The sequence below is a fragment of the Arthroderma uncinatum genome (assembly GCF_011692745.1).
Source record: "Arthroderma uncinatum strain CBS 119779 chromosome Unknown scaffold2, whole genome shotgun sequence".
Taxonomy (NCBI): domain Eukaryota; kingdom Fungi; phylum Ascomycota; class Eurotiomycetes; order Onygenales; family Arthrodermataceae; genus Arthroderma; species Arthroderma uncinatum.
This window is the reverse complement of record NW_022983864.1, coordinates 3,579,516-3,605,317: the sequence shown is the minus strand read 5'-3', so window position 1 is coordinate 3,605,317 and position 25,802 is coordinate 3,579,516. Positions and strand designations below refer to the sequence as shown.

The following is a 25,802-nucleotide window of genomic DNA, read 5'->3' as shown; positions in this document are numbered from 1 at the left end:
AAACGGATCTGGATACGATCTTTGTAGTTAGTTGATAAGGCTTGGAACAAGGGGAAATAGTTCGAAGGTTAAAGTGGCATTGACAAGTGTACGTCTGCTTCCGCTGCCATAAATTTGCCTTTTTCATATTAAAATATACTATTCTCAGAACAAAGAAGTTTTCCGAAGAGCCACGCGAAGAGAGAAGGACCTACCTCCTTTCCCGTCTCTGGGAAGCTAGAAATGCCAAACTTCCAACTATCGGCTATGCTATCCAATGCAATGCCGACCGACGCCTACACGCCCCCCCACGCCCTCATATTCCCGTTTATGCAAGAAAAAAGAAAACAAAACGATAAAAAGCCACGAGGAAACAAACAAAGGAAAAAGGTGAAACGATAAGGCTGAGTTTACCATTTCTCGAGTCATGTTGATGAATTCAATAGTCGTTATGGCTCCTACTATTCTTTAGTGTGGCCTGGACGCCGATTGTTCTTAGGTTCTTTGGTCGTGGAATAAAGAGGTCGTGATGGACCTGGATATCGTCTAACGTGGTGTTGCATAGTTCGAAGTCAAACCGCCGGAATATTGTGCTGACTGCGATAAAAATCTCTGCTTTTGCCAAACTAACCAAGGACAAGGAGATTAGCTCTGATCGACATTCTTTGTCTAGTATACATATGCCGACTGGATGGCTATGTCCCGATCCCTTGAGGGGGGGGAGAATCGACTCACTTCATTCCGATACATCTCCTGGAGCCGGAACTAAAGGAGACCATGTACTTTTCAAGATGCTTTCGTTCTTCGAGATCCAGCCACCGTTCGGGAACGAAATTATGTGAATCAGGGAATACGTCCTCATCATGGTGGACTATGACTGATGACATTCCCACAGGTGTCTATTTTGTGTCGATTAGATTGTCAGCTATCTAGACCGGATATATCGAGTTGTCACTTATACTCACGCCTGGTGGAATAGCAAGTCCCTTATACTCGATGGCCTGGTCGGGGGATTTCCGTTGCAACCGCGTGCTGACGCCGTATGAAAGCCTATTGCCGATAACTGTGTTTTAGCAACACATTGTTCTGGAAGCTTGGACGGACGGGTGACCACGTTTTTCTTACCGTAAACCTTCAAGGATAACCGACGACTGATGGTTTTAATTAGCTTTGGTCCTGACATCGGTCTATCAAGGGGGACAACCCAACTCACAAGGTACGGGAGTTGTTCGAGAAGGCAGAGTTTCACCTCTGCAGTTGGATCCGACTCGAGGTTCTGGAGCTCATCCCTAAGTCGCTGGAGTTTCTCTGGATTTGTGAGAAGGTGATACGATATCACGGAGAGACAGTTTGAGGTCGTTTCCGTTCCCGCACCGATGATGGAGCGGACCTCCTGGGTCAGCCTGTCGGGCCGCTTCTCTTCATTGCTGAGCCTGGAGTCGTATATTTGGTCAAACAGCGTCTTCTTGCGTCCGACCATCTCCTCGGCACATTTGTTTGCTCTCAAACGCTCGTATTGGACCTCATCTATGCGTTCACGGCATCGTCCGGCCAAGGTATAGAACAATTTGAGACCTGGATTTAGGGACATGGTGATAGATTTGGGAAGTAGTTTCAGCAGTGACAGTACCCACGTCACCTGTCTGGACACCATAGACATCTCTGAAGCGTCTCTAAGGACTTGACCCCAGTTAGGATACCAATCCGGAGCGTCGAGGTAGCCGTAGCATCGATCCATGGTGAAAGTCGTGATCAGGTCTGTGGTAAGGCATGTATAGCCCAGGGACAGAGGGACGATGCTTTCCATGGCGCCGAACTGCACGATCCGGCTGCAGAGCTTTTGAACAAGGCCCTGGATCAGGCTCTCCTGCTGGAGGACTTTGCCTCTCGAGAAGAACGGATTCATAGCGCCACGCCTCAGCCGATGGACGTGATGGCTGACTGTCCCAAACGCAGAAAGGGGGAAGTCGAAGGGCTTCAAATAATAATAATTCTTATCTCGGGGGTTGCTATGTGAGTATAGAACGCCGTAGAAGTGAGGATCATTAATATGTAACTCTTGAGGACTGATGCGAATAATAGGACCTAGCGGGGCGAATGTTCAGCATCGCCTTTGTCTCATTAATATATTTTTTGGATGTATGGATATATGCATACCATATTTTTTATGCAGCTCCTTGACCTTGAAGATATATCGGCCCTTGAGAATCGCATCATAGTAAAATTCATACAAATAAGTTATTGCGGCGATCTTGGGGCCTGGGAATCTCGACAGCGGAGAGAACCACACTTGATATGCCGCATCGACGACAACGCACGCAAGCGATGTAATGGCGATGACCGCAAGGAGGGGAAGAAGCAAAGGCGAGTGGAAGTCCATCTTGATATCTTTTCAGTATTGCTAACTGGTGCGGAGGCCAGGCATTTGAAAGAGACTTGGGTTTCGTTGACAACGAGGCCAGGGTCGAGTCCTCTTTATAAACCACCACGATCCCACGACCGTTCACTCCAAGCCAGCGCAGCCAACTGCGGAGTCAATGGAGGCGGCAAGTCCCTGGAAACATGAGGTACGGCAGGTAAAAGCCGGGTCTCGCTCCGCCGTGAAGGCAAGAGGCGCGTCTAAATGCTGCATGAGACCCATGGCTTCACTCCGAGGGGGGGCTTTCTTTTTCCTCTTTCTTCTCTGCCTTACTTTCTTTTTGCAATAAAGAGCGATGTCTACATTGAATTTCGACCACGAGAGGGAGGGAGGGACTATGACGTCTCGGGCCATGGCCGCATGTGATTTTTTTGCAGCGGCCAGACATCTGTGGATGTTTCTAAAATAGACGATCCTTCGTCTATCCCAGAGCTCGATACGCTGCTGGTGCACCCGGCCCCCTGTGTGTTCTTTGACGCTGGCCGCTCCGATCCATGGCTTATAAATAACCATTCATCTCAAACGGACCCGGGGTTGATATACATTAGTCTACAACAAACAAAGTGGAAGCTACGCATGGACGGCTATTAACATCTCCACTAACGCCCGAACAGCCATTATCCTTGCTTCCGTATGGAGAAATTTGAGTTGCGGGAGGTCAAGGCTATAAAGCCCTGCATGCCTATGGAGCCCGGAGCTAAGACGGTACTAGGGATGGTGGTAAATATCCTGAGAGCAGATGACGGTATCCGGGGATCTACGCCCCCCCGAGAAATTGACCAGGCAAAGCGCCGAGATATCAGGATACGTTGCCCTCCCTCCCTCCCCCTCCTCCTCCTCCTCCTCCCCCCCCTCCCCCCCCCCTCTCCCGTTCTCCTCTCTTTGGTGCAGGACTGGGCCGGGGTGGTTTGGCATCAAGGTAAGCTTAGCCTAGACGCCAAAGGATCGTCGCGGTGACTGGATTGGCCGCTCAGAAATCTCACCGGCTTATTTTATAATGCCTACTGGTTCTGGTGGCGTTTATCAAAAATTGGCTGGTAATATGTCCATATTGCTGGGATCTACGTGGTGGGATTGGAAGGAATATCCTCGGGGATCATTGTTACCTGCATCCGCCCTCGTAGGTGAGCCGGAGTGCTGGGAAGGAAAAACCAATGGCATGTACGGCTATCCCTGCGCCTGGAGTAAATGGCTGCATGGCGCGTGTATATGAACCAGATTTTGATTCGGACAGGAAAATAAGCGGTGCTGGTAGGACAGGAAAAGCAATATTCGTTGAGCCGGTTCCAATGAAGGGCTATCATGTACAGATACCCAGCCTTCTGTAAAGCTGACATTGCATGTTCATGCATGCTGCAAACCCCGAGACATGGGGATCTTCTGGTTCGTCATTATTCACGACCGGCCAATCAACCTCATTTGACATCCTACCGAATACACTGATAGGCCACGTAAACACACTCTGGCTCACCCTACCCGGCAATCGGGCGCCAATGATAGCACGCCTACCCCGGACGAAAGAAGCCGGCCGATGGCCAGCCCTTTTACAGATATGTACTCCGAATCTTGCCTCCTCTAGTTTGGGCAGTGGTCAAGCGATATCAGCCTTCTTTCTTCTGGTCTAACAGGACGTTATACGATACGCTCGCTTGTCGAGACGAAGCAAATCCAATCGTTGCATGTGAGTATCGATTGTCACTACTTGTCCCTTGTCTGAACAGAGTGAAACACACACGGTAACCCGCGTGCAGTATTATAGCGCCGAGCTAGATGACGGAGGTGATATCCGACAGGCTACTGGGGGTTGTTCCTCCGGGGAGGTCAGGGTCGGAGATCAACTATCGATCTTTGCGCAAGAAGCGCTGTTGTGGCATGCAACCCTCTCAAAAGGGTGCATAAGGCGTCCCCGGCACGTCGTATCGAACGTTCGTTACGCGCACGTTGGTAGACTGACCAGGAGACAAGTCAGATAGACTGGTTCATACTAGTGATACCCCGTCAGCAGATGCGAAGGATGCATATCCGGTGACATACGGTGCAATACAGAGCTGAGGTTCAAATCTCAGCTCTGGGTAGGGGACGGTCATAGCGGAGGCCATGGGCAAAAACATGTACTCCGTAGTAACGTTTAGTTCTAGATCGTTCCAGGATTGAGTCGTTTAGCAGCCTTGTAGGGTTGTCACATCACAGCGGATGGATTCCGCCTTGCTTGGACACCGTAGACGGGGCCGGCCGATAAGGATGATGTCCAATGTACGAACTCTGCAACGGTTGCCAGCCAGGATCAGACGCCGTTCATCCGTGTGTAGCAGGTAGATATTGTCATGCCGAGAAGACACCGAGATAACTTCCCTGCATATGCAGAGCCGCGGTTTGTACTCTTGTACTCCGTACGCCTGAGTCATCTGAAAATAGCAAGGAAACACAAGGTCGTCCCGGCCCTGTATCGAAAAAAAAAAAAAAAAAAAACAAAGGAATATTGCAAGGAAAGGCCATCCATCGTCCTGTGAATTCGGATACGAGAGCACAAGAGATGAAGCCGAAGGGGGCAAAACTCCCCGGCCCTGTTTTCAACCAAACATGGAAGTGGAAGCCTGCGCCATAGCACAGAATCCACACAAGAAGCGAAGTCCGAGTTATTGACGAAATCCACCCTATCTTTTATGTGGTGGAACAAAGAGAGAGGGCTCCGTTATGGCGAGGTCCTTCACACCCAGTTTCGATTTATCTTTATCTGCACAGACTGGTTAGCACGCTCAAACCTCTCGAACTATGGGAGTAGAGGGGACGATCACTGTTTATGCTTCTCCCTCCTGCAGGAGACTGCTGAAGAGTCCTTTGTTCGTTGTACATGGCCGATATGCAGTATTTCTTCTTCCTGGGCCGTCCACCGGCGAAGTGAAGTCGTATAATGTTCAACACCGTTGGAGTAAAGATAAAAACTCCACCGGCAATTAGGCTTTCGAGTCGGGAAATATAATTCACCGAGTGGCCCTTGCCTTGTTCCGGAGAAGTAATAACTACATCAGCGTCTGTACAATCCCACGCAGAGGTACAGCGAAGTGACGGCGACATCGACGAAGGTTAAGGCTGCTGCATTCTCAACGGCCGGCTGGACTGATCGCCCGTTTGACATGAAAAGAAAAATACGAGCAACCACGTCAACCTGCAGACAAGCCGACTCACTCCGACTCCCTCGGCAATGCCGCTAGACACAGCTATATGTATCATGCACAGCAGGAGATGCATTATTCTCCCTGCTGTTGTGTATGTGTAAACGGTGATGGCGTCTAACCAGCCCTCTGGGACTCCTATCCCACTCCGCAGCCGTGAGCCCAGAGACCAGAGATACGGGCCTGATACTGACAACCTGGCGCCTCCGGGAGCTGCCAGTCAACAGGAGTTTGCCCCTACCACTCGGAAGCGTCAGGTTGCAGTGTTGATATGCAGCTTCTTGGCTGTTGCAATGACTATTGGGCCAAACTTCTCGTACGGCGTCTTCCAGGACTACTACGTTGCAGGCAGCGATAGCATCCTGCCCCCGGCTGAAGCGAAGAACAGAGCTGCCGTGGCCCTGGTCGGTACTCTAGGCGCCGGACTGACCTGGAGCGGTTCTATTGTGATCAACCCTCTTATGGGCAGGGTTAAGGGGAACGCAAACCGGAAAATTGCAACCGTGGGTTGTTGTCTAATGAGTGCTGCCTTTGCACTTGCTGGCTCATCCCAGAGGGTGAGTGAACCTCCTTACTATTTCTATATCAGCTATGTGCCCCCGTCGAAATGAACCTACTGTAAGAACAACGATTGACTCTAAATATGCAGCTATGGCATCTCCTGTTGACCCAGGGTCTATTATACGGAATTGGCAGTTCCATGGTGTATTTCCCAATCCTTAGCGTTGCACCAGAGTATTTCGATCGTCACCGGGGAGCGGCCATGGGGTTCATCTTGAGCGGTGCGAGCATCGGCGGCTTAATACTGTCACCACTTGTCCGGGCACTTCTCGACATCATTGGCGCTCGCTGGACACTAAGAGCGATGGCCCTTGCAAACCTCGCCATAACCCTGCCCGTTGCTCTATCTGCGCCTCCAAGCCGCAGCATGACCAAGAGGCCGACGCTGGTCAATGTCAGACTTGCAAAAAAACCGGCATTTATCCTACAGTCGCTTGCAGCCTTACTGCAGGCAAGCGGGAATTTTGTGCCAATGACGTTTCTCCCGGAATTTTCAGCTGTTTGGATACTCCGTTTCCTTCGGTGCAACATTACTTGCTGTCAATAATGGCATTAATGCTGTATCACGAGTTCTGATGGGTTTCACCGCAGATAGGTTAGGGAGACAAAATACTCTGGTCCTAGGCGTGGTCGGAAGCGCTGTAAGCGTGTGGAGTCTCTGGCTCGCTGCTGCTGCCAGCGGGGGAAAAGCGCCGTGGCTATCATTTGTCATTGTGTATGGAATACTGGCAGGTGAGTGGTGCCGTAATCCCTTGATGATGTTTCCCTATGGCCCATATGGCTGCTAACGGATATGATAGGTGGTAAGAGCAGATTATCCCCCCGTTGATTACTATGTTCTACTCTTAGTATGCCTTGTGCTAACGTAGAAACGTGTCGTCGTGGTTTGGAACTTAGCATTCAATGCACTCTTCCCAACAACTATCACAGAAATCTTTGGCGTACACGCCTACGCCTCTGTGAATGGCTTTCTCTACTTCGTCAGGGGACTTGGAGCGCTTTTCGGCTCCCCCGTTGCTGGCCTGATTCTGGGAGATTCCCGGGTCCCCTCTCCAGGCCAGGACACGTCCGCTTTGCTACGCGACTACCGAAACCTCATCTGGTATGATGGGGCCCTCCTCTTGGCTTCATCATTTTGTGTAGTCGGCGTGCGAGGTTTTGACGCCCTGGAGAAGCGCAAGTGGGCATGGAGAGCGTAGCTCGCTCACTTTGTATGGCATGAGAGGCATAAAGTTTGATCTCTCTATCGATCCACGGAACATGGATCGTATTATTACCTTGTGAGAAGTGTTTTAATGCTCAGCTTTCAGTAGCCGGGTAGCTTGTTCATACTCGTCACGTCAAAGTTAATCTATATCTGCCTGCCATGGTATTCGATCAGTCAGTGCTCGACCATGGATCCATGGATAGGATTTACTACACATTCATGGTTCTATCCAGTCGTCGCATATCGTCATGGACGTGCTTTCTATTTTTTTTTTCTCCTCTTCCTATCCCAAAACGTTATTGCATCATAGACTATGAGAAATATCACATATATAACCGTCTATGAGCCTGCTTTCCTCACGCTTCCCCGTGTCATCTCTTCTCTAGAATATCTGTCACTTGTCCGCATAGACTGTATACCTTACTTTGTAAAACGAGCTCAAACGTTTATTCATATCGAAAAATGTCTTCAACTATGGCCTCTTCCCCAGAAGAAGGCTGTTGCCCTTGGCGGTCTACATCCTCTGATACAGATGCTATGCCTGATCCTTGGTGCACTACACTTCCTGATTACGAAGACCTTGTCTCTTCTTGGTTTTCTATTGCCTCCGATCCAGGCGTAAAAGCTGGGTGCTGGTGCTGCACAGCCCCTGATCCTGGAGATATACCTGATATCCCGTACTCTACGGACTCTCTCCCAGACGAAGCATACAGTGACCAGTACTTCACAAACTTTGATCCGGAAGAAACATCCGAGGCTCAGCCTACGGTCTCTACTATAGAAAACTCGGGCGATGATGAGATCTCGATCTTTCCCTTCGAATATTCCGACCTAGGTTAGTTATAGGCAGTTATTGACATTGAATCGTGTTACACACTCTCTCTAACGGCTGGCTAACAAGTTACATAGAGTTGATGTACCTCAAGTACCCTAAGCCCACAGCTAGCCCGGACAAGGTGTATGAGTTCTTACACATATGGGTATTGAATACTGTCCAGGACGACAAGATCTCGAAGAGGATCCATAAGGAACTAGAATACTCTACCATAACAGGTGAAACATTGTACGCAGCCTCTGCCGAACAGTTGGAATGGTTACTGGGAGGATATAAATCTCTTGCGAAGACATTACATTTAGTACTCCTCGATTCCCGATATAATGGTGTAAGTTATTCACCCTTCTCAAGGCTAATCGAACTAAGCATGGTCGTCTCTTGGTTGAGCAGGGCTATAATAATCCATTTTGAGGCTAATTAACCTATAGGGCGAATTGAAATACGTGCCTCTTTCATTCTTTGGCTTGAAAAACTAGGTGAATACTCTTGCTACAGTCAAGTTGTTACCAGCCATCAAATACACCATATTTTCATATACGATTCTATACGTTGATGTTATTTTCAGGGAGGGCGGTGCAAGCTTTGCGTTGATTAATTAATTAAAGGGGAGGAGAGAAAAATGACAGTTAAATAAAACCATAGTTAATATCGAATCATTAATCTTAGCTATACACCTAGTTAGCATCTGATCACCACCCAGATATATATGTATGCCAGACATGGAGGTACATTCTTTAGTTCAGGTAGAATAACCCCTTAAATCACATTTATGCCTAGAAGAGGAAATACACAACTCTCATAAAAGCCGACGCCCTTTTTCTTTCCTCCATAACACGATTATGTTCCTCCCAGTCAATCTCTCGGCGTCCAGCGTCGACATCAATATCGCGAAGTTTCAACCACCCATTTCCTTTCCAAAAATATGCGCACGCCCAGAACAGGAGAACAACAGGCACAGCCAGATAAGTTTTGAAGAATCCTTTGGCATCGTTAGTGCCATTGGCATTCACACCTCCACCAAGTGGCCAGACGGCGGTGTAAAACTGTGTCATATCCTGTTAGCCACTGCAGCTACATGTCCACGGCTAATGTAAAAGGGTCGAAAGATCAAAGTGCATACCTGAGCGATGAAAACAAGACCAACGAAGATAAGGCCGAACCACGATCCCCAGACGCCGAATGCAGCCTTGAAGGGTATTTCATCCAAAGAATGACCATGGTATTTCCATGCAGCGCGAAATCGAATATGTGCCAGGCAGATCTAGACGTCACATTAGAATCAAAGATGGAGACTTATGAGTGAACGAGCGCAATGCTACAAGAAAGGGCAACACATACACTTCCCCAGGTGAAAAGGGAGGCAAGTCCCGAGAGAGCAAGCAGCCAGGCGAATATCTCTTCACCGCTTGCAGATATGTTGATGTATGCAAGGAAGCTCACAAGTATCATGGCTACGGTGGAAACGAGAGGGCGGCCAGCTCGATCAACATAGTTGAAGATTCTAGGGGCGTAGCCCTGCTCAGCCAGCGCAGTCAACGTCCTAGAGCCACCGTATACGCCTGAATTCCCGATAGAGAGCACGGAGACCAAGATCACAACGTTCAGGAAGCTATCAAAGCCTACCAGACCGGCATCTTTGGCAACAATGACAAAGGGGGAGGCAGTAACGTCAATAAGGCTGCCACTGCCGAGAAGGCGTTTATCGGTGTAAGGCACCAGCAAGCCGATGAAGGCAAGAGCAAGGATATAAAACAGAGTGATACGCCAAAACACCTGCTTTATTGCTGATGGGAGAGACTTAAGGGGGGTTTTCGACTCTGCTGCCGCCAATCCAACCAGTTCGGTGCCAGAGAAAGCAAAGGCTGCAGTGACGAACACGGCGCAAACACCTAGCAGGTGTTAGCATAGAGATACCTCCTCCTCCTCGAGATACAGCATAAGGAGCCTTAATTCACCTTTGAAGCCATTGGCAAACGATCCTGGATCGTGCCACAACCTAGCACCCCAATACTCGGTATATTTGCCATGCGACGGGCCACCACCAAGGACACATACCAGGGCCATGATCATGAATATTACAATAGCCACGAGTTTCAGACTGCTGGCCCAAAACTCTTCCTCTCCATAACCCAAGACCCCAAAGATATTTATCAAGATGATTGCGATAATGAACATAGTGATCCATACCGCTACGCTGACATTAACTTGCCAGTATCCTATCGTCAAGGCGGCAACTGTGAGCTCAAGCGGTAGGATGATCGCCCATTGGAATATATAGTTCCAGCCCATCGCAAAGCCCCAGGAGGGGTCGATAAAACGAGTCGAATAGGTATAAAACCCGCCGGAGATGGGGAATAAGACAGCAAGTTCGCCTAGGGCGTAAACCACATTGAACATCATCTATATGAACAGGTTGGTGGTTAGTGCCTGTCATGACGAGTTTGGCCTTTGAAGCTGGGGAGTAACTAGTTACTGACCATTCCAGCAATGGCGAAGTCGATTAGGAGAGCCCCTGGGCCACCTGCTCTCAACGCCGAACCCGAACCAACGAACAAACCGGCACCTATGCTGCCTCCAATGGCAATCATATGCAGATGTCGAGACTTCAATGTCTGGTTAAGTTGGTTGTGTTTATCGGCAAGCGTGCGTCGCTTGAAGGACTCTGGGGTGCAGCCCATGCGAGTCCAAAATCCCAGCGGCGGCGAGGACTCCAACGAACTGTCTGATATGATATCATCTTCGGTTTTTCCATAGCCGGCCTTTTCACTACTACCACCACCATTGCCTATCGCGAGCTCTGGCTCCTTCTCGGACTTTTTCATACCGGCGGCGTGTGGTGATGAACTGCCAGACACGGAGAATGTATTTTGTGCCAGATGACGACCCCAAGAAATTGCTCAGATGGTGGATGGCAATGGAGAATATAAATACAGCCGCATCAAGGGACGGTCCATGGGTTAAATGGTCAGGAGCTGGGGCATCCAGAGCATGCAGGGTCCTAAAAGCGGGATGATATTGGAGATCCTAGCTATAACTATATCAAAGTCAGATCGAGTCCCCAGATAGCTTTTTTTTTTCAGGAGATCCTGGCTGGGAAGACGTCCTCCTTTGCCTCTTTCCCCAAGATAAGTCGAGTGTGCAAAGGAAAGGTTTCAATTCGTCAATCCTACCTAAAGATGCCTACGGTGGAATAATGCAGTCAACTTTTGCTCCAGCTCCAACGGCGCCAACGATTTGGCAACACCAGCCCAGAGGCAGAAGAAATTTGCAGTGACTCCAAATCATGATTCTTATTAAAGATACGATCATAAGCGAAAGATTCCTGATCCCGAAATGTGGGTATCAATGTTTGGCATCTTGGGAGACGAGCCCACAGGGTCCTGAGTTCCTCTAGCAAAAAGATTCCGTTATTAGAACCCAATTTTGCGCTGGGGTCCAGTTGTCCACCTAGACTCTGAGGCATCCATAGGCTGCATCTTGTTCAGTCCTATGGGAGAGCCTGCGTGGTGACATTCTCGAAGGCCATTTTTCTAGAAGGCTTCAGGTGGCCAGGGATAATCCCGGCTTGCTCACGGCATTGAGGAAACTCGGCTGGGCACGATGGTGAATTTGCGGAAGAAAAGTCTAAACCGAACCAAAAGTCGCAAACCCTGCCCTGTAAATCGGAAGTTATCGACCGTCATCACTCCCACCTATACAAACTATGACCATAACTACAACATGATCAAAGAAAAGATGGTGTGATTAGTCCGAGTTCTGAAGCACGACGGTTATCATGGATTGATGCTTTCCTAACACGCCGTTGTTACAGCAAGGAACCCTTGGGTTTTGGCATCGCAGATCTGGAGATCGGGTGCATGGAAGAGATGCTATACATCGAAAATTTTCAGGCTTGGTCTAAATATTTCTCATGGAATATAGTAAGCTAATTACGGCCAAGAACTCGGCCAGTCACAGATTCCCTTTAACGGCCCTCTCTACGGAAATATAAGGCTACGCCCTGCAACACGACTGGACGAGCGAAGCATGGTCCTTGACGGCGCGATCAAGCTTAAGGGCAAACAAATTGACAACCGCCAGCTAGCAGAACCCAGACACAACCAATTGGGTGTGAGTTGCGCCGCATGGCCCAGTTCTAACCTACCTGTTTAGTTTGGCCATCTGGGCGGAAAGGTGTCTATATACATCTATACACTCCGTGCATGTCGTATCAAAAACTCGATTCGTCGTATAGAAGGTGTTCTAGAATGATCTTGCCTTCGAGAATGCCGCCTGTCTCCTGTCCCTTGTTACCATCTGACCTCTTTCGCCATCATACATCTCGGCATACCAAGGAATTCTCAGGGAGTGATACTAATCGTGGCTTACAGGGACACGGAAGCCACGAACCTTCTGCGTGGCAAGTAGCCAAAGGGAGGCGCCACGCGGTAGATCGACTTGCATTTTTGCTCCAGCTGGTGGTTAATCCCGTCAGCCCAGCCGTCTAGCCCTTTGGATAATACGACCATAGCGTCCGAAGAGAAAGCTAGCTAAGGACCAAGGCCAGCAATGCCAGCATGTTGATACAATCACGAGGTAGATGTTCCCGTCCTCGAACAATATCGCTTCAAGAACCCCTCTGCCAAGTGGAATATATTCTTATTCCAGAATACATGCCGACCCCCCTGTAAAGCCTCTGTTTCAGATGAATCAAGAAGTTGAACTTCTTTGATTGCCCTTTAGCTAATCATTGAATGTTCTACATATTCTCTTTTACGAGGGTAGTTTTTCAAGATCCCTCACTGTGGGACACGCGGCGGTAGGACTCTACCGAAAATACGACAAGAAGCTAGGAAGCTGGTGCTAATCTGGGCTGATATTGCAAGCGCATCCGCAGCGACGACCCGCATCGTATTTTTACGTCGCTAGTGCCGATATGAGCTGAGAAGGTAGTGGAAGCTTGAGGAGAAGAACTTGACGATTTTTTAATTAATGATACGTTAAAGAATAAACGTGGGAGGTTTCATATTCAACTTCCAGGGGCAAAGCGAGAGTCGTTGCCCTGAACGGTTTACCGTTTATAAAATATGCCGACATGAAGAGAACAGTTATAGATGGAGATAAGATCATTGGTCGATACTTTAGGCACTCTAATCATATCGTACTTGGAGTACTAGAGGCCACCCGCTGGAGTGTCTATCTATGTAGAGATGAAAAAAAAATGTGCTTGCTCAGGCCGAGATATATGGATGTGAGGTCATATGTTTACATAAGCAGTGACAAAAACTGGGACGTCAAGATAGCTTCAAGCAAAAGAATAGAGAAAAGACAGACAAGCATCCAGGCAGCATGGTCCTACGGCGGCCAGCTGTACTTCCACAACACCATGGAGCTGTACGGTTTCTTCATTCGAGACAGACCTGTCAGCCACACCACTATAGTTCTAGCCGTATAGCTCCATTCCTACGGTCCGACAGACCCACGACCAAGAATGTATACAGAACCGCCCCCTACGCCCGCAACCTCTCGCTCCTCTCAGCTCTTCCACCTATTCTCGTCCCTCCTGTTGTCCTTGTCGGTCTAACAGTCACACTCTGGGTATATAAATGCGCAATGATGATAATCTTTCAGAACAAGATAATCTACATGCCGTCCATGCCACCGTTCTCGCGACGAGAGAAGATAGTTGACTACGAGCAAGCTTGTCAACCAATACTTTGGAAGGAAGGGAGGATACGGTCCCTGGATGGGGTGGAGATTGCGATATGTGTTGGACGTAATGTAGTACGGACGGTGGATGATAAAGAGACGAGAAGGAAGAAAGGGGAAGTGGTGATATTGTATTTCCAGGGGTTAGTTAGCTTGATCTCTAGCTTAATTGACGAACGAGTTAATAATAGATTGTATAGAAATGGGTCTTCGATTCCACCCCGTTTGCCCCAGTTATCAGCCGTGTTGAAGTCGTTGGAAGATAGATCATATACCATCGTTGCGGTCTCGTATAGGGGATACTGGACTTCTCGCGGCCGAGCATCCCAGCGTGGGATTGAACGTGATGCTATCGCTGCCTTGGACTGGGCCCGGCAAACACATACCGATCCAAACACTCACATCGTCCTCTGGGGCCAAAGTATAGGCGCAGGGGTAGCTACCTTTCTAGCAGCCGCAGACCACCAGCGACAGTCCTCTTCTGTGCGGCCAAGGTCAGAGTGTCAGCCGCCGTCCTTGATTCTAGAGACGCCGTTCGTAAGCATACAGTCCATGCTACTGACTCTCTACCCACAGCGGTGGTTGCCATATCGATATCTGGGCCCTTTCCTTCGAAACTGGTGGGATTCAGAGGCTGCTATTCGTTCTATATCAGCTTCACAGGCGAAGGGCGTGGAGAAAAGAAAAGCCTTGGTCATATCAGCAGATAAGGACGAGCTGGTCCCTCTCGAACAAGCTAATGTTATAGAAGAATTATGTGTTGGTTGTGGGATGGATGTATGTCGTACAAGGGTTCGAGGCGCCCTGCACACAGAAGCCACCTTTCGAGGAGATGGGAGGAACGCGGTGGTGACATTTTTGAAACACGTATAGGATATTCGAAGGTGGTTATATATTAGTTATATTAACAGTAATAGGCATCAAGCTAAATATTTAATTCGTAATAGACATGCAAACATATGATTTGAACAGAACGCAAAAGACAGCCACCAGTTTTTGGATTCCAAATAAGCACTGTTGAAGCTTCCAACCAACTCAGAGACTAATTAATTAATTCGCCAAAAATCATAGCATAGTAGAGCATTAAAAAAGCAAAACAAGGTAGGGTAAGACCGTAATTCATACAAGAGGGGAAATAAACATGTCCAAACAGGTTAGACGGGTATATCGTATAATAACGTGAGCCAAAAAGGTTGAGCATCCTTGGCGATAAAAAATATATATAGAAAAACATATTGAAACATGCAATCATTAAGCAGGAAAATGGGAATGAGTATGTTTTTTTTTTGTAAGGACGTGCTCAGCACGCAGACCTCACGACTGTTCTGTTCGACAGCTGTCGGCCAAAGGGTGCATGAGAGTACTCTGGTGGAGGCCGCACTGTTGTGGCCGTCATCGTACTTCCTATCGACTCCAATGTCCCAGAACGTTGTCTACTGCCTGCTCCGAGCGATGCACGGCCCATATATTCGACAGGGGGCGGTGAGATGTTTCTGGGTGTAAAGAAGGCATCTGTACTCTGCACATTGTCACCGCGAAGGGATACAGCCTGAGCCAAGCTTTCAGCGGCTGCGACTTGTACTGGTACACGGATAGAGAGCTGTGGCACCGTCAAGCTCGTGTTGGGCGTGAGGACGGAGATGCTCATATCTAGCGCGTATGTACGGGAGGTCAAACAGGAGTGGAAGGTTGGTATAAAGGCCTTGGTTTTCGGCAAGGTGATGGGCGCTAGGATGGTACAGGTGTAATATGTGCTACCAGCGTAGGCAGCTGTAGGGCCGGTGCGGGAGGTATCGATGGAGGAAGTGGACTGAACAGAGCCACGACGGGAAGTGGGGGCAGAAGACATGGGGGTGTTGATAGAGAGGTTGGTTGTCGATGATGCGGGAGAGCAGAAGGTAGAGTTGGCATCTCCGGAGTGTTTTGTCCACGGCACGGAAGCGATACAGCGGGTTGCAAGAGGGACAGTTTCGGGGTATGCGCCATGGTTGAGAGACCAATTGGGCATGCTTTCGCGGGCTGCAAAGTCCTTCCATGGCTCTGAAGCAAAGTACGTGAATACCTTGAGCTTTGTCCAAAGGGTGTTGAGACGAGGTGGTTTCTGATTTTCATCAGCAGGATCGAAGCGAACGTGGACTTTCACCATTGTACTCGGGGTCTCTTGCTCCTCAGATGTCGCGGTTCCTTCGCTACCTGGGCGCTGGATAGGGGGGAGATGGAATGGCTTTGGCTGCTCAGCAGCCATTGCGATGCGACCCAACTTCCCGCGTAGTGCACCTCTCCTGACGGATTTTTCGGTTCGAAGGCAGTAGTCGACACTGTCTTCAGAAACGTCGAGCGGTGGTTCGACATCGGTAGCCGGGATGATACGGACTTTTTTACCTTGATCAACGACGGTGCGAAGGGTATCTGAGCTGGGGTTATGTTTCATCAACTTAGCCCTGATGGTATACTGAATCTGAACCATCTGTGGTATCAAGTCATCGAGTAGCGTGTTCCCGTCCCCGGCTAACATAGGGTCTCCAGCAGACGGAGGCAGGTTGGTGTGTGCATGTTGCACTTGCGGATGGTTGGTCCGATGTGTACATGACTGCGGAAGGAGTCTCTCTGGCACGACAAATGTGAAGGGGAACGTATATTTGCGACCAGCCTCCAGGATGCGGGGCTGCGGATAGTCCGACTCATCGATAGGCTGAACCAGCCTGAGGAATGTGTGGAATGCAGAAGAACGACCAACAGCCGGGCCAGCGGCCCCAGGTCTCTCAATAAGAGTCCTCGATGTGCCTATATCGGAGCGTAATCAGTTGGCTGCTTTTTATTATATAAACTTTGTTGATATACACACCTAAAAAAGTGATGGAGATCTGCTCGAAACGGGTATCAACGTCGGAAACAAAGGTTGCTTCGCCCTCGATAGTATCAAGGGTAGTGTAAGAGCAGATTCCAGACGCCGGCTGGTCTTTCAGATTGATTTCAACCCGTGGCGCTGAGCGTTTCCCCCACGTCTCAAAGGCGGCGCTCCGTGACGCCAGAGACGCCGACATCCTGATATGTTCTCTTGCTCAGCTATCCTAGACTAGTATTGCGATGCAGCCAGAGGGTAAATAAAACGCCGAGAAAGCAGACAAGAAGGATAGGATAGAGTGCGGGGGGCCACAAAGGTTGCGCAGGCAGTGTCGTCCTGGTGGTTATCAACAGGCAAGTTGTATCTGGGTGAGCTGCGAGAGGTCCTCCTGCACGGTGAACAAGGCGATGAATAAGGCGATGTGTTATGAGTTTTAGCGCAGCTGGCAGGGGGACGCGGGGGGTTATATAGTTATTCAGTTTTGAAAAAGGGTGAGAAGAGGCCGAGTTGACGCAACCATAATTCCCGTTCCACTGGCCGGGCTCACGAGATAGCTGTTTGTATATATACTTCGGCGACAGGGGAGTGGCGGTCCAGCAGCACGGTACCGTATACCTGCCATTATTTCAAAGTCCGCGGGCCACCAAGGTGACTTGACTTCCCGCCCTGCGATGACCGAAAACCGCCCTTGAGTCACCCCTGCCAGCGTTAATCCAGCAAGCCAGGCTTTGGGATAGTGACCCCGTCTCCGGCCCATCGACAGCGCAGGCACGAAGTACCGACTCGTCGCGCTGCTTTAGCGGGCCAGGTCCGCCAACCCAGCGCGGTTCTGGCCGGTGCTATCAAAAACCTAGTCGTTCCCTCTGCGATCTCCACCAGCAGAGTTTTTTTTTTCTTCTTCTTTCTTTCGTTCTCTTCCTTCGAGCCACCGGCACCGTTCGCCGTCAGCCTGGCCGGCACAAGGTGGAGCTGTAAACAAGCAGTTTTTTGCCGTCAGGTTGCATGGAAGAGATTTTTTTCTCGTTGGATCTTGTAGCATCTCGCCTCGTGGTGGGTCGTCACATCATGTTCTCGAGCTGTAAATCCGGTGGAAATGGAGTGATCTGATTTCCCGCGCTCCAATCGCGAGCTGGCACAGGGCCACCGTACGATATCAGCATGAAACAGAGTGCCGGGCAAGGCTTTCTAGCCATCTCCGGCGCGACACAGAGCTCTCAATTGAAGGGCGTGCATGAGGATCCAACATCGATTTTCACAGCAGTTGCGCATTCCAAGTGGCGGGCACCGAGAGCTGCTAGCTTCAAACATCGAGAGGCCCGTTCTACCACGGCCATCTGATGTCTCTGCTGCATGCCCAGCCGGGTAGTCGGCCGACGCTCTGTACGTACACTTCGGTAACTATGACGCAGCAAGATCTATAAAAAAATAAAAATAAAAAAAAAAGGAAAAAGGGCGTGGGAAGCTTGGACCACTGGCTTGGACTTTCCTTCTTTGGGACGGCCTTGACGCTGTTTTTAGGACATGCTTTGCTGAGTAATACACTGCTTATCTGATCAACATTACTAATCAACACTTTCTTTCCTTTCCAGAGGTTTGAAGGTTGAGTTGATCTTGCTTGCTCTGAAACTGTTGACTTTGGAGACAAAAGAGGGTATCAATGACTCTGCTTGGTATAGTGTACGGGAGTATACGAGGTATGAAAGCGGAAACACGCCCTCTTGCTGCCAAATCAACAACCGCCAACACGAAATGACTCTTCTCAAGCCGTATCTTCCCCACAGTCAAACCGTTTCTCTCTTCTCCGCCCTGCCGCCCGAGGCATATATATCTCCGGACTGCAGAAAGCTCGTGTTGTTTCTTAACTGCCCTCAAACCGCATTGGTAATGTGAAGGCTGCCAAGGACCGGTCGGGGAAATGACCATCGGTGCTGGCTGTTGATTCGGCGATTCGGGATGTAGTGTTTGGTACCGAAGAGATAGAGATAGGCGCCGTCTAGACCAACCCCGGACCACGATCTCCGCCCTCGCTAACGTGGCTTCAATGAGGAAGTTGGGGTTATGTTTGGATTTCAAATACAGAGAGTGTATATTCATGCAGAGGTCGCAGAAGACCACAGCTGAGGCACACGACCTCCCATGTGATGACGCCCATTGGCCTTGGACGATGTCTTCAGACCGGCTAGTAGGTTTATTCAAGCGACCGTCATCGGAAGAGCTGCACGGATCTCTTGTTAAACCCCCGGGTCGTGATATGCTGATGCCGGTAATGATCTAGGCTCAGGACCCGCGGTTCTGTGTCACAACCCTATCGTAATGTCTCGTGCGAAACGTGTACAACCTCACTGCAAGCTCTACGGCTACGCGGCTATGATCAACATGTCATGGATAAACTTGGACTGAAATACGGGTGACAGCGTTGTGGATGATACAATATTTAGGGATATACGTTTAACCCCACCACTATATCAAATGATACACGTCACTAAAAAAATATTTAGGGACAACGGTAGGACGTCTTCGATTGTGACTGTCTTGCTCTATAACTCTGCCAAGCCATCCATATCGAAAGCAAAGCAATGCAAAAACGCCCCGTATTTCCTAGTTCGACCATTCGACGAAATCATAGAGGGGATAAAGTTATGCCAAGCTTCTGCCACGTGGGATATCTGGTGATGTCACGTGATACTTTGTCTTGACCGCATCCTAAATAATAGACAAGGAGGATACATTATCCCATCTCCAACTCCCAGCAAAGAAAACGATGCAGCATCTGTCTTTGTTTGCTCCAGTGGATCTTATCCAAGGGCCGTTGGTCATCTGTTATATCTTTATGCCTTTCATATTGATATAGCACGGACGGTGACTGTGATATCTTATCATCTAACCTTCTATATATACCCTACCTATGCCCAGTTCACTTCTTTTCCTCCCTTTCCTTTACTCTCCTCAAACTCCATATACCTTCATACTTACTTAAACTTGATCCCATCCAGGGACTATCTATTTAATGCTATGCCCTCATGACCAGTTCATGACCCTTAAATGGCCAGCCCTTTCGCCATGCCGTGCTGGAACGGTGACATATCTTGCTTCCATAACTCGGCAGAGCTTCACTGCTATTAGGCTTGCCTCTATTTTAAATAGAGCTGTCTTGGGCTACCCCTGGAGGAGTTGGGAGCGAAGGTAATGGGGAACACGTCATTACATCATGTTAGATCGTGGTTCTAAGCCCGACCAGCGATATCTATAGTGGTCTTCTGTGCATCAAATTTTAGCAACTTTGACAACATTGTCAACATCTCGAATGCTGCCACTTGTTGAGCCACTTATCCTCTTTGTGACGTACGCACTGATACCTAAGTTACTGGTGATATAACATATCAGTGTCTGGGTCTTCTTGTGTCTCGTTATCCTTATCGAACCTGCGTTCTTCTCATGCCGATACTATGTCTCAAGCCGAGTAAAACAGGGCTCGCGAGGCTAAGGTCAATGGTAGAGGTTGAGTCCCAAACGGTAAAGGGACACCTCTTGTCGTTGTGTTAGATTGGGGGAGGTCAACTAAATCCGACCTGAAACACACTCACTTATCCATCAATACCATATTGGATGACACAGTTAATGATAATCAAGAAGTGGCTCGCGCAAACGGCCCGTTTTATGCGTCTCACTCGCCATCAGTTATAACCTACAACAGTTGACCTCGCGGCTTCTCGCACGGGCACATTGCCCCGATAGTAGATGATCTCATAGACACGAGGTTGGAATCACGCATCATTCGCATTAGCAATGACCCACTTAAGACGAGGACAGCCCAGGCGAGTCTCTAAATATCAACTCCTACTCCGTCGCCATTATGGCTATGGCCATAACCACCAATACTAAGCAGCTTAAAGATTTTTATTACTCTGACATTTCTCCTGCTCTCGAGAGCAAAATTCGACAACGATGACGACAACGACGACGGAAAAGTGCGACTCTGTGTCTTGATTTATGATCGATCACCGTTAAATCACTTCATCCGGAGATTTTAGTTTGATTTCTTCAGAATGGCTGGGCTAGACCTAATTACCACCATCCTACGGCAGTCAGCCGATTTCAAAAGTCGCTACCAATGTTTAGCAGATATATGCATTATCAGCTTCTTGAGTGTATGGGGTTTCGTGATGCCATCGTACATTATTCAGCCCAGCACCTGACCATCAGCTGCAACGACGGGCGTGGCACCCGCATAGTTATTATACCTTGTGTCGTTTATATCTACAACACATATAGCTATATAATTTACCGTACAACCATGAGCACCATATAACTATTACAGGTTGATCTGGATAGCCCACATGTCATCCACTATTAATAGAATCATAGTTTCCCTAAACTTCCTGTCATGATCCCCGCACGTCCAGATTTATAATCATATTGCGTATATATAACTATACAACCCAACTCCATCTATCAAGCTATTCAATACGCCCATCGGCATAGATATCGGACAGCCAAGAGCTCCCAACATGGTTGTACTCGGCGTTCCACAGTGCCTCGCAGAGCATAACCTCGCCACCTTCGAAGTCTGCGATGATTCTGGCTCTGGCTCGACGATCCGGGGTCTCTCGAGAGGCATTGCTACTGGTGCAGGTGCGGATGCAGAGAAGCCGGTACTGGTGCTAATACATGGATATCCGCAGACGTAAGTCTGACACCTGCCTACTCTTGGCCCCATTCGCAGTGCTGACTCTAGATTCGTGACAGACACTTTATGTGAGTAAACGGCGTGCATTAAATGACGTAAATGCCATGCATGGGATACTAATGGACCGACATATCAACGGTGTAGGTGGCGCCATGTAAGTCTACGCAGATTTCTGTCCTCGTCCAGCATTTACTAAAGCATCGTAATACTAGGTTGTCAAGTTGCTTCCAAGCGACACGCGGCTGTTCATCCCCGATATCCCAGGGTATGGCACTAGCTCGCCAGCGCGGGCCAACGACAAATCTACTACCGGAACGGCCATACTGGAGGCCCTCTCGACGCTTCTGACGGTCTCAAACAAGACGTCCGACGGTCCACCGTGCCGCATCGTCCTGGTCGGCCATGATCGGGGTGCACGCATCTGCCACCGCCTCACGGTCGACGCAGCCAAATATGCATCTACGTTTACCATTCTAGCCACGGCATTGATTGATATCGTGCCCACGACCGTGCAGTGGGCCGCCCTGGCTGACCCAGCCGAGGCCAGCAGGTCATTCCATTGGCCGTTCCTAGCGAACGTCGAGCTCGCCAGCACGATGATACGCGCCATGGGAGCCGACACCTTCGTGCGGCAGATGATGAAGCGTTGGCGCGGGACTAGCGAGGCGGGGAACGCACGGTTCGAAGCTGACGACGCCATGGAGATATATTCGCGGCCGTTCAGGCAGATGGAGAGCGTCGTGCAGAGTTCGTGTGCAGACTACGAGGCTGGGAGCGGACAGGACGTGCAGGAGCAGAAACGCGACCAGGACGAGGGCAGGAAGATGGCAGTGCCAGTGCTCGTACTGCATTCACAGGGAATGGGAGCGCGGTTTGATGTACAGGCCGCATGGAAGGACTGGGTCGAAAGGGAGCAGCTTCTCACCGTGGTGCAGACAGGCGAGGGAATCGGCCATTTCGTGCCGGAGGAAGACCCCGAGGCCACGGTGGGTGCGATGCGGCGCTGGCTAGAGAGCATAAGCTTAAAGATAGCCTGACCGTCCGCTGTTCATCCTCCATGATAGTTGTTACTGGCTGATGTTTTGTGTATATAAAAAGGAGGATGAGGCTGAGGGCTGACATAAGCCACGCATTCACTCCGCCACTAGAAGACATCGCATATCGCATTATATATACGAAGGGGAAGGGAAGCAGATGTTCAGGCTGCGAGGAGAGGAATGATAGCTTCACTCTGAACAGTAACATAGGCGATACGAGCCTCTTCTGCTGGCTGACTGTTCTTACTCGCCGTACCGAGGAAAAGTTTGTCCCTCGGCCCTTTTGAGAAAAAGTTCAACTTCAACTTCGATTCTTAACTTCACCTTCACCTCAACTTCGACTTCACCATTGTCTTGGATACTCATATATACGTCAACTAGTCGCTCTTTGCTTCTTCCACGTACTCTTGTTGTTTTCTCTTGGCTTATCCGTCATCGTCACAGCCTTTTGCCCCCTGTGCTGTGGCTGTGACCTCCTCCATCGTCATCTCGCATATCGGCCACCCTTCTTCGTGCATAGCTCGTTACAGGTATCGTAGCCCTGCTCGGTCATCGTCCTTGTCCCCGTTGCGTCTCCCTCCAGCACTCAATCTCCTCTGCTTGCCATGTATGTTCGTCGTTTCTGCTAGTCGAGTTGGCGATTCCATGTGGCTGATCCGCTAACGATACGAGCCAGGGGCCCTATCCTTGCGCCTTTCCGTTCCTTAAAATCATAATTATAGCACTAATCTGCATCCCGGGCCTTTTATTGAACGATTGCGAAATTTCAAGGGGGTTTCTCAACAACTTCATATTCTGCTACTGCTCTCTCTGCTCGTCTCGTCTGGATGCGAGCATCGATTGCCCTGGATATCGCTGAACTACCGCCGTTATCTCAGCCTGAATGGTCTCTTCACTGATCGAGGTAGCGCTTCGTCCCCTGATCACCGCCGATAACGAGTACCAGCCAGTAAAACACGCACAAACGGCGGCCAACTCACCACCGCCATCACTATGCGGCGCGGCCTCTTCATCTTCCTCCTCATAAACACACTCATCATCCTCTTCCTCGTCCGGAGCGTCTTTACCCTCCTCACCCTCCTCGTCGAGGATGCCACCGACGATGCTATCCAAAACGTCGAGCTACCCGGCGTCAACTCCAGCACCATCAGCTACCGCCCGCAATTGATCCCAAAGATCATCCACCAGACCTACAAGAACGAAAGCATACCTCAGATATGGGTCGGCCCTCGAAATGGCTGCATAGAAATGCACCCTGACTACGAGTATATGGTGAGATTTCCTTGACCCGTCTGTCGACTTTGGTGGGCTTGTTCTCTCGGTGGGAATACTAGCTGACACACGCCCTAGCTATGGACGGACGACAAGTCCAGGGACTTCATCTCCGAACACTACCCTTGGTTTCTCACGACTTTCGACGGCTACCCATTTCCCATCCAACGAGCCGATGCGATTCGTTACTTCATCCTCGCCCATTATGGTGGCACATATATCGACCTTGATGATGTTCGTACCCCTCCTCCTCTACCTACCTAGCTTTAGCAGAAAGCACTAACGCTGTATACAGGGTTGTAATCGACGCCTTGACCCGCTGCTCTCTTATCCAGCCTGGGTACGCCGTACCGCCCCTACAGGCATCTCCAACGACGCCATGGGCTCTGTACCCAACCACCCATTCTTCTTGCGTGTCATTAAATCGCTGCAGGCATATGACCGCGCCTGGGTCCTCCCTTACATCACGGTCATGTACTCGACTGGACCGCTCTTCCTCTCCGTCATTTGGAAGGAATACAAGAACACCGACCCCGATGGTGTAAACCGCGTGCGTGTCCTGCTCCAGGATGCATATAATCGTCACTCCTGGAGTTTCTTCACCCATCACCCGGGCAGCAGCTGGCATGGCGAGGATGCACAGTTGATTTTCTGGGTATGTCCCGCGTCCTTAGCTTGCACAAAAACGATAATGTCTCTAACAAATTCTAGATGGGCGGACACTGGATGCTTATTACCTTCTCCGGTTTCTTGGCCGCAGGTATCATCGGTCTAGCCCTTTGGCGAATATATCGCCGCGCGCTATCCATAGGCTCCAAGCACGTCCGCTATACACCTCTTGCATCAGGCACCTCATCACCTCGCCGATCCATCTCGCCCTCCCGCCGAAAGATGCGCATTCTCCCACTCTTCTTCCAACGGTCGCATGTTAAGAAGGAAGACGAAGAGATTGCGCCAGACTCTCTGTACGAATTGAGTAATCGACAGTCATAGCTGCACAACCCGGCTGCCACCTGACTCTCTGAAAAGGGAGAAACCCCCTTATTCTGTGAAAATATTGCGCCCATTTGTTTTGATATATACGGACCATATACGCTGTTTTAATACCCTTCCACACCACGTCTAGGACTCGATCACAGGACCAGGATAATGTTAATATTTCCAATTTGTTCGAACACGTTAGAGTCACCCTCCCTACCCCGCCTATTATTATGGCCCATTCGACGCCTCACATACCGGCAGACAGCCGCAACGCATTGGATGTATTGCACCTGTTGATACGTCTACCCTTTCCCCCATCATTTTTTTGGTTTCAGCTCACAGTTGGTTATCCAAGTTGGCTTGGCCTGAGTTGATAGCACTGCAGCGTTCTGTTGGCATCACATCTGTATTCTTTATTCATTTTTTTCACTACCCCCCGGCAGAGTCGGAGGGCTCTTTAATATTATTAATAATAGAGCAGTGAAAATATTGTTACATATCACATCAAGACTTATGGTAAGTTCCGTAAATGTATATACAAGAGAAGACTAGAGTAGAGATACAATCCAACCAAACGCCTAATATGCAATCCAACCAATAACCCATGATGCCGTGCCTGGCCTGACACAACTTAGCCTGCCAAAGAAGCAGAAAGCAAAAGGAGGCCAAAGCTACTCCCCTCTAGCTCTTCTCTCGGCTCTTTTCACCTTCCTTACATGGTCAAGATATTCACCCACTCTCTTCTCGGCCCATATACACCCACCAAGCGTCATAATGCTCATTTGTATAAACAGTTTAAACTGCGGTGTCAAACCACGGTAAACCTGCGACATGGGTGCTATCGAGTTCGAAAACGATATTAGAGGCCTATATATGCGTGGCGCCTTCGGTCGTGTCGATGATGGTGGTGGTTGACGGCCGTTTGGCGCGTTCGCTGATGTCGGCGGCGACGATGTGGAGGTCGATGTGAAGTGCATTGGATGCGGAAGGGAGAGGATCAAATGGGCTAGGATCGAGAGGGAGCCGAACTGTGTTGTTATATATTTCATTAACTATACTGGATCCTTCAAGGGTTTATATAAAGTTTTTGTTCTACGCATGTATATCGAGGCGTGCGG

The 25,802-nt window shown here is 49.4% G+C and overlaps 5 protein-coding genes across 5 annotated transcripts; 2 read left to right on the top strand and 3 right to left on the bottom strand.

Annotated features, from left to right (window-relative positions):
- Positions 1-710: 710 nt before the first annotated feature.
- On the bottom strand, positions 711-2,359 carry GIQ15_03062 (cyrochrome P450; the record flags this gene model as incomplete). Its single annotated transcript, XM_033550479.1, has 5 exons — positions 711-878; positions 945-1,029; positions 1,105-1,130; positions 1,193-2,064; positions 2,137-2,359. The coding sequence occupies 5 exons, from the start codon at positions 2,357-2,359 to the stop codon at positions 711-713; spliced, it is 1,374 nt and encodes a 457-aa protein (XP_033407640.1).
- Positions 2,360-7,801: 5,442 nt separating this feature from the next.
- On the top strand, positions 7,802-8,650 carry GIQ15_03061 (uncharacterized protein; the record flags this gene model as incomplete). The annotated part of the gene is made up of 3 exons (XM_033550478.1): positions 7,802-8,174; positions 8,249-8,502; positions 8,603-8,650. 3 exons carry the CDS (start codon positions 7,802-7,804, stop codon positions 8,648-8,650), a joined length of 675 nt encoding a protein of 224 aa, XP_033407639.1.
- Positions 8,651-8,947: 297 nt separating this feature from the next.
- On the bottom strand, positions 8,948-10,996 carry GIQ15_03060 (amino-acid permease inda1; the record flags this gene model as incomplete). Its single annotated transcript, XM_033550477.1, has 5 exons — positions 8,948-9,229; positions 9,295-9,435; positions 9,513-10,063; positions 10,130-10,574; positions 10,652-10,996. 5 exons carry the CDS (start codon positions 10,994-10,996, stop codon positions 8,948-8,950), a joined length of 1,764 nt encoding a protein of 587 aa, XP_033407638.1.
- A 4,166-nt stretch (positions 10,997-15,162) lies between these two features.
- GIQ15_03059 (arrestin) lies at positions 15,163-16,906 on the bottom strand (the record flags this gene model as incomplete). The annotated part of the gene is made up of 2 exons (XM_033550476.1): positions 15,163-16,646; positions 16,708-16,906. 2 exons carry the CDS (start codon positions 16,904-16,906, stop codon positions 15,163-15,165), a joined length of 1,683 nt encoding a protein of 560 aa, XP_033407637.1.
- Positions 16,907-23,424: 6,518 nt separating this feature from the next.
- Positions 23,425-24,696, top strand: GIQ15_03058 (mannosyl phosphorylinositol ceramide synthase SUR1; the record flags this gene model as incomplete). Its single annotated transcript, XM_033550475.1, has 4 exons — positions 23,425-23,703; positions 23,782-23,937; positions 23,999-24,358; positions 24,415-24,696. 4 exons carry the CDS (start codon positions 23,425-23,427, stop codon positions 24,694-24,696), a joined length of 1,077 nt encoding a protein of 358 aa, XP_033407636.1.
- Positions 24,697-25,802: the final 1,106 nt, after the last annotated feature.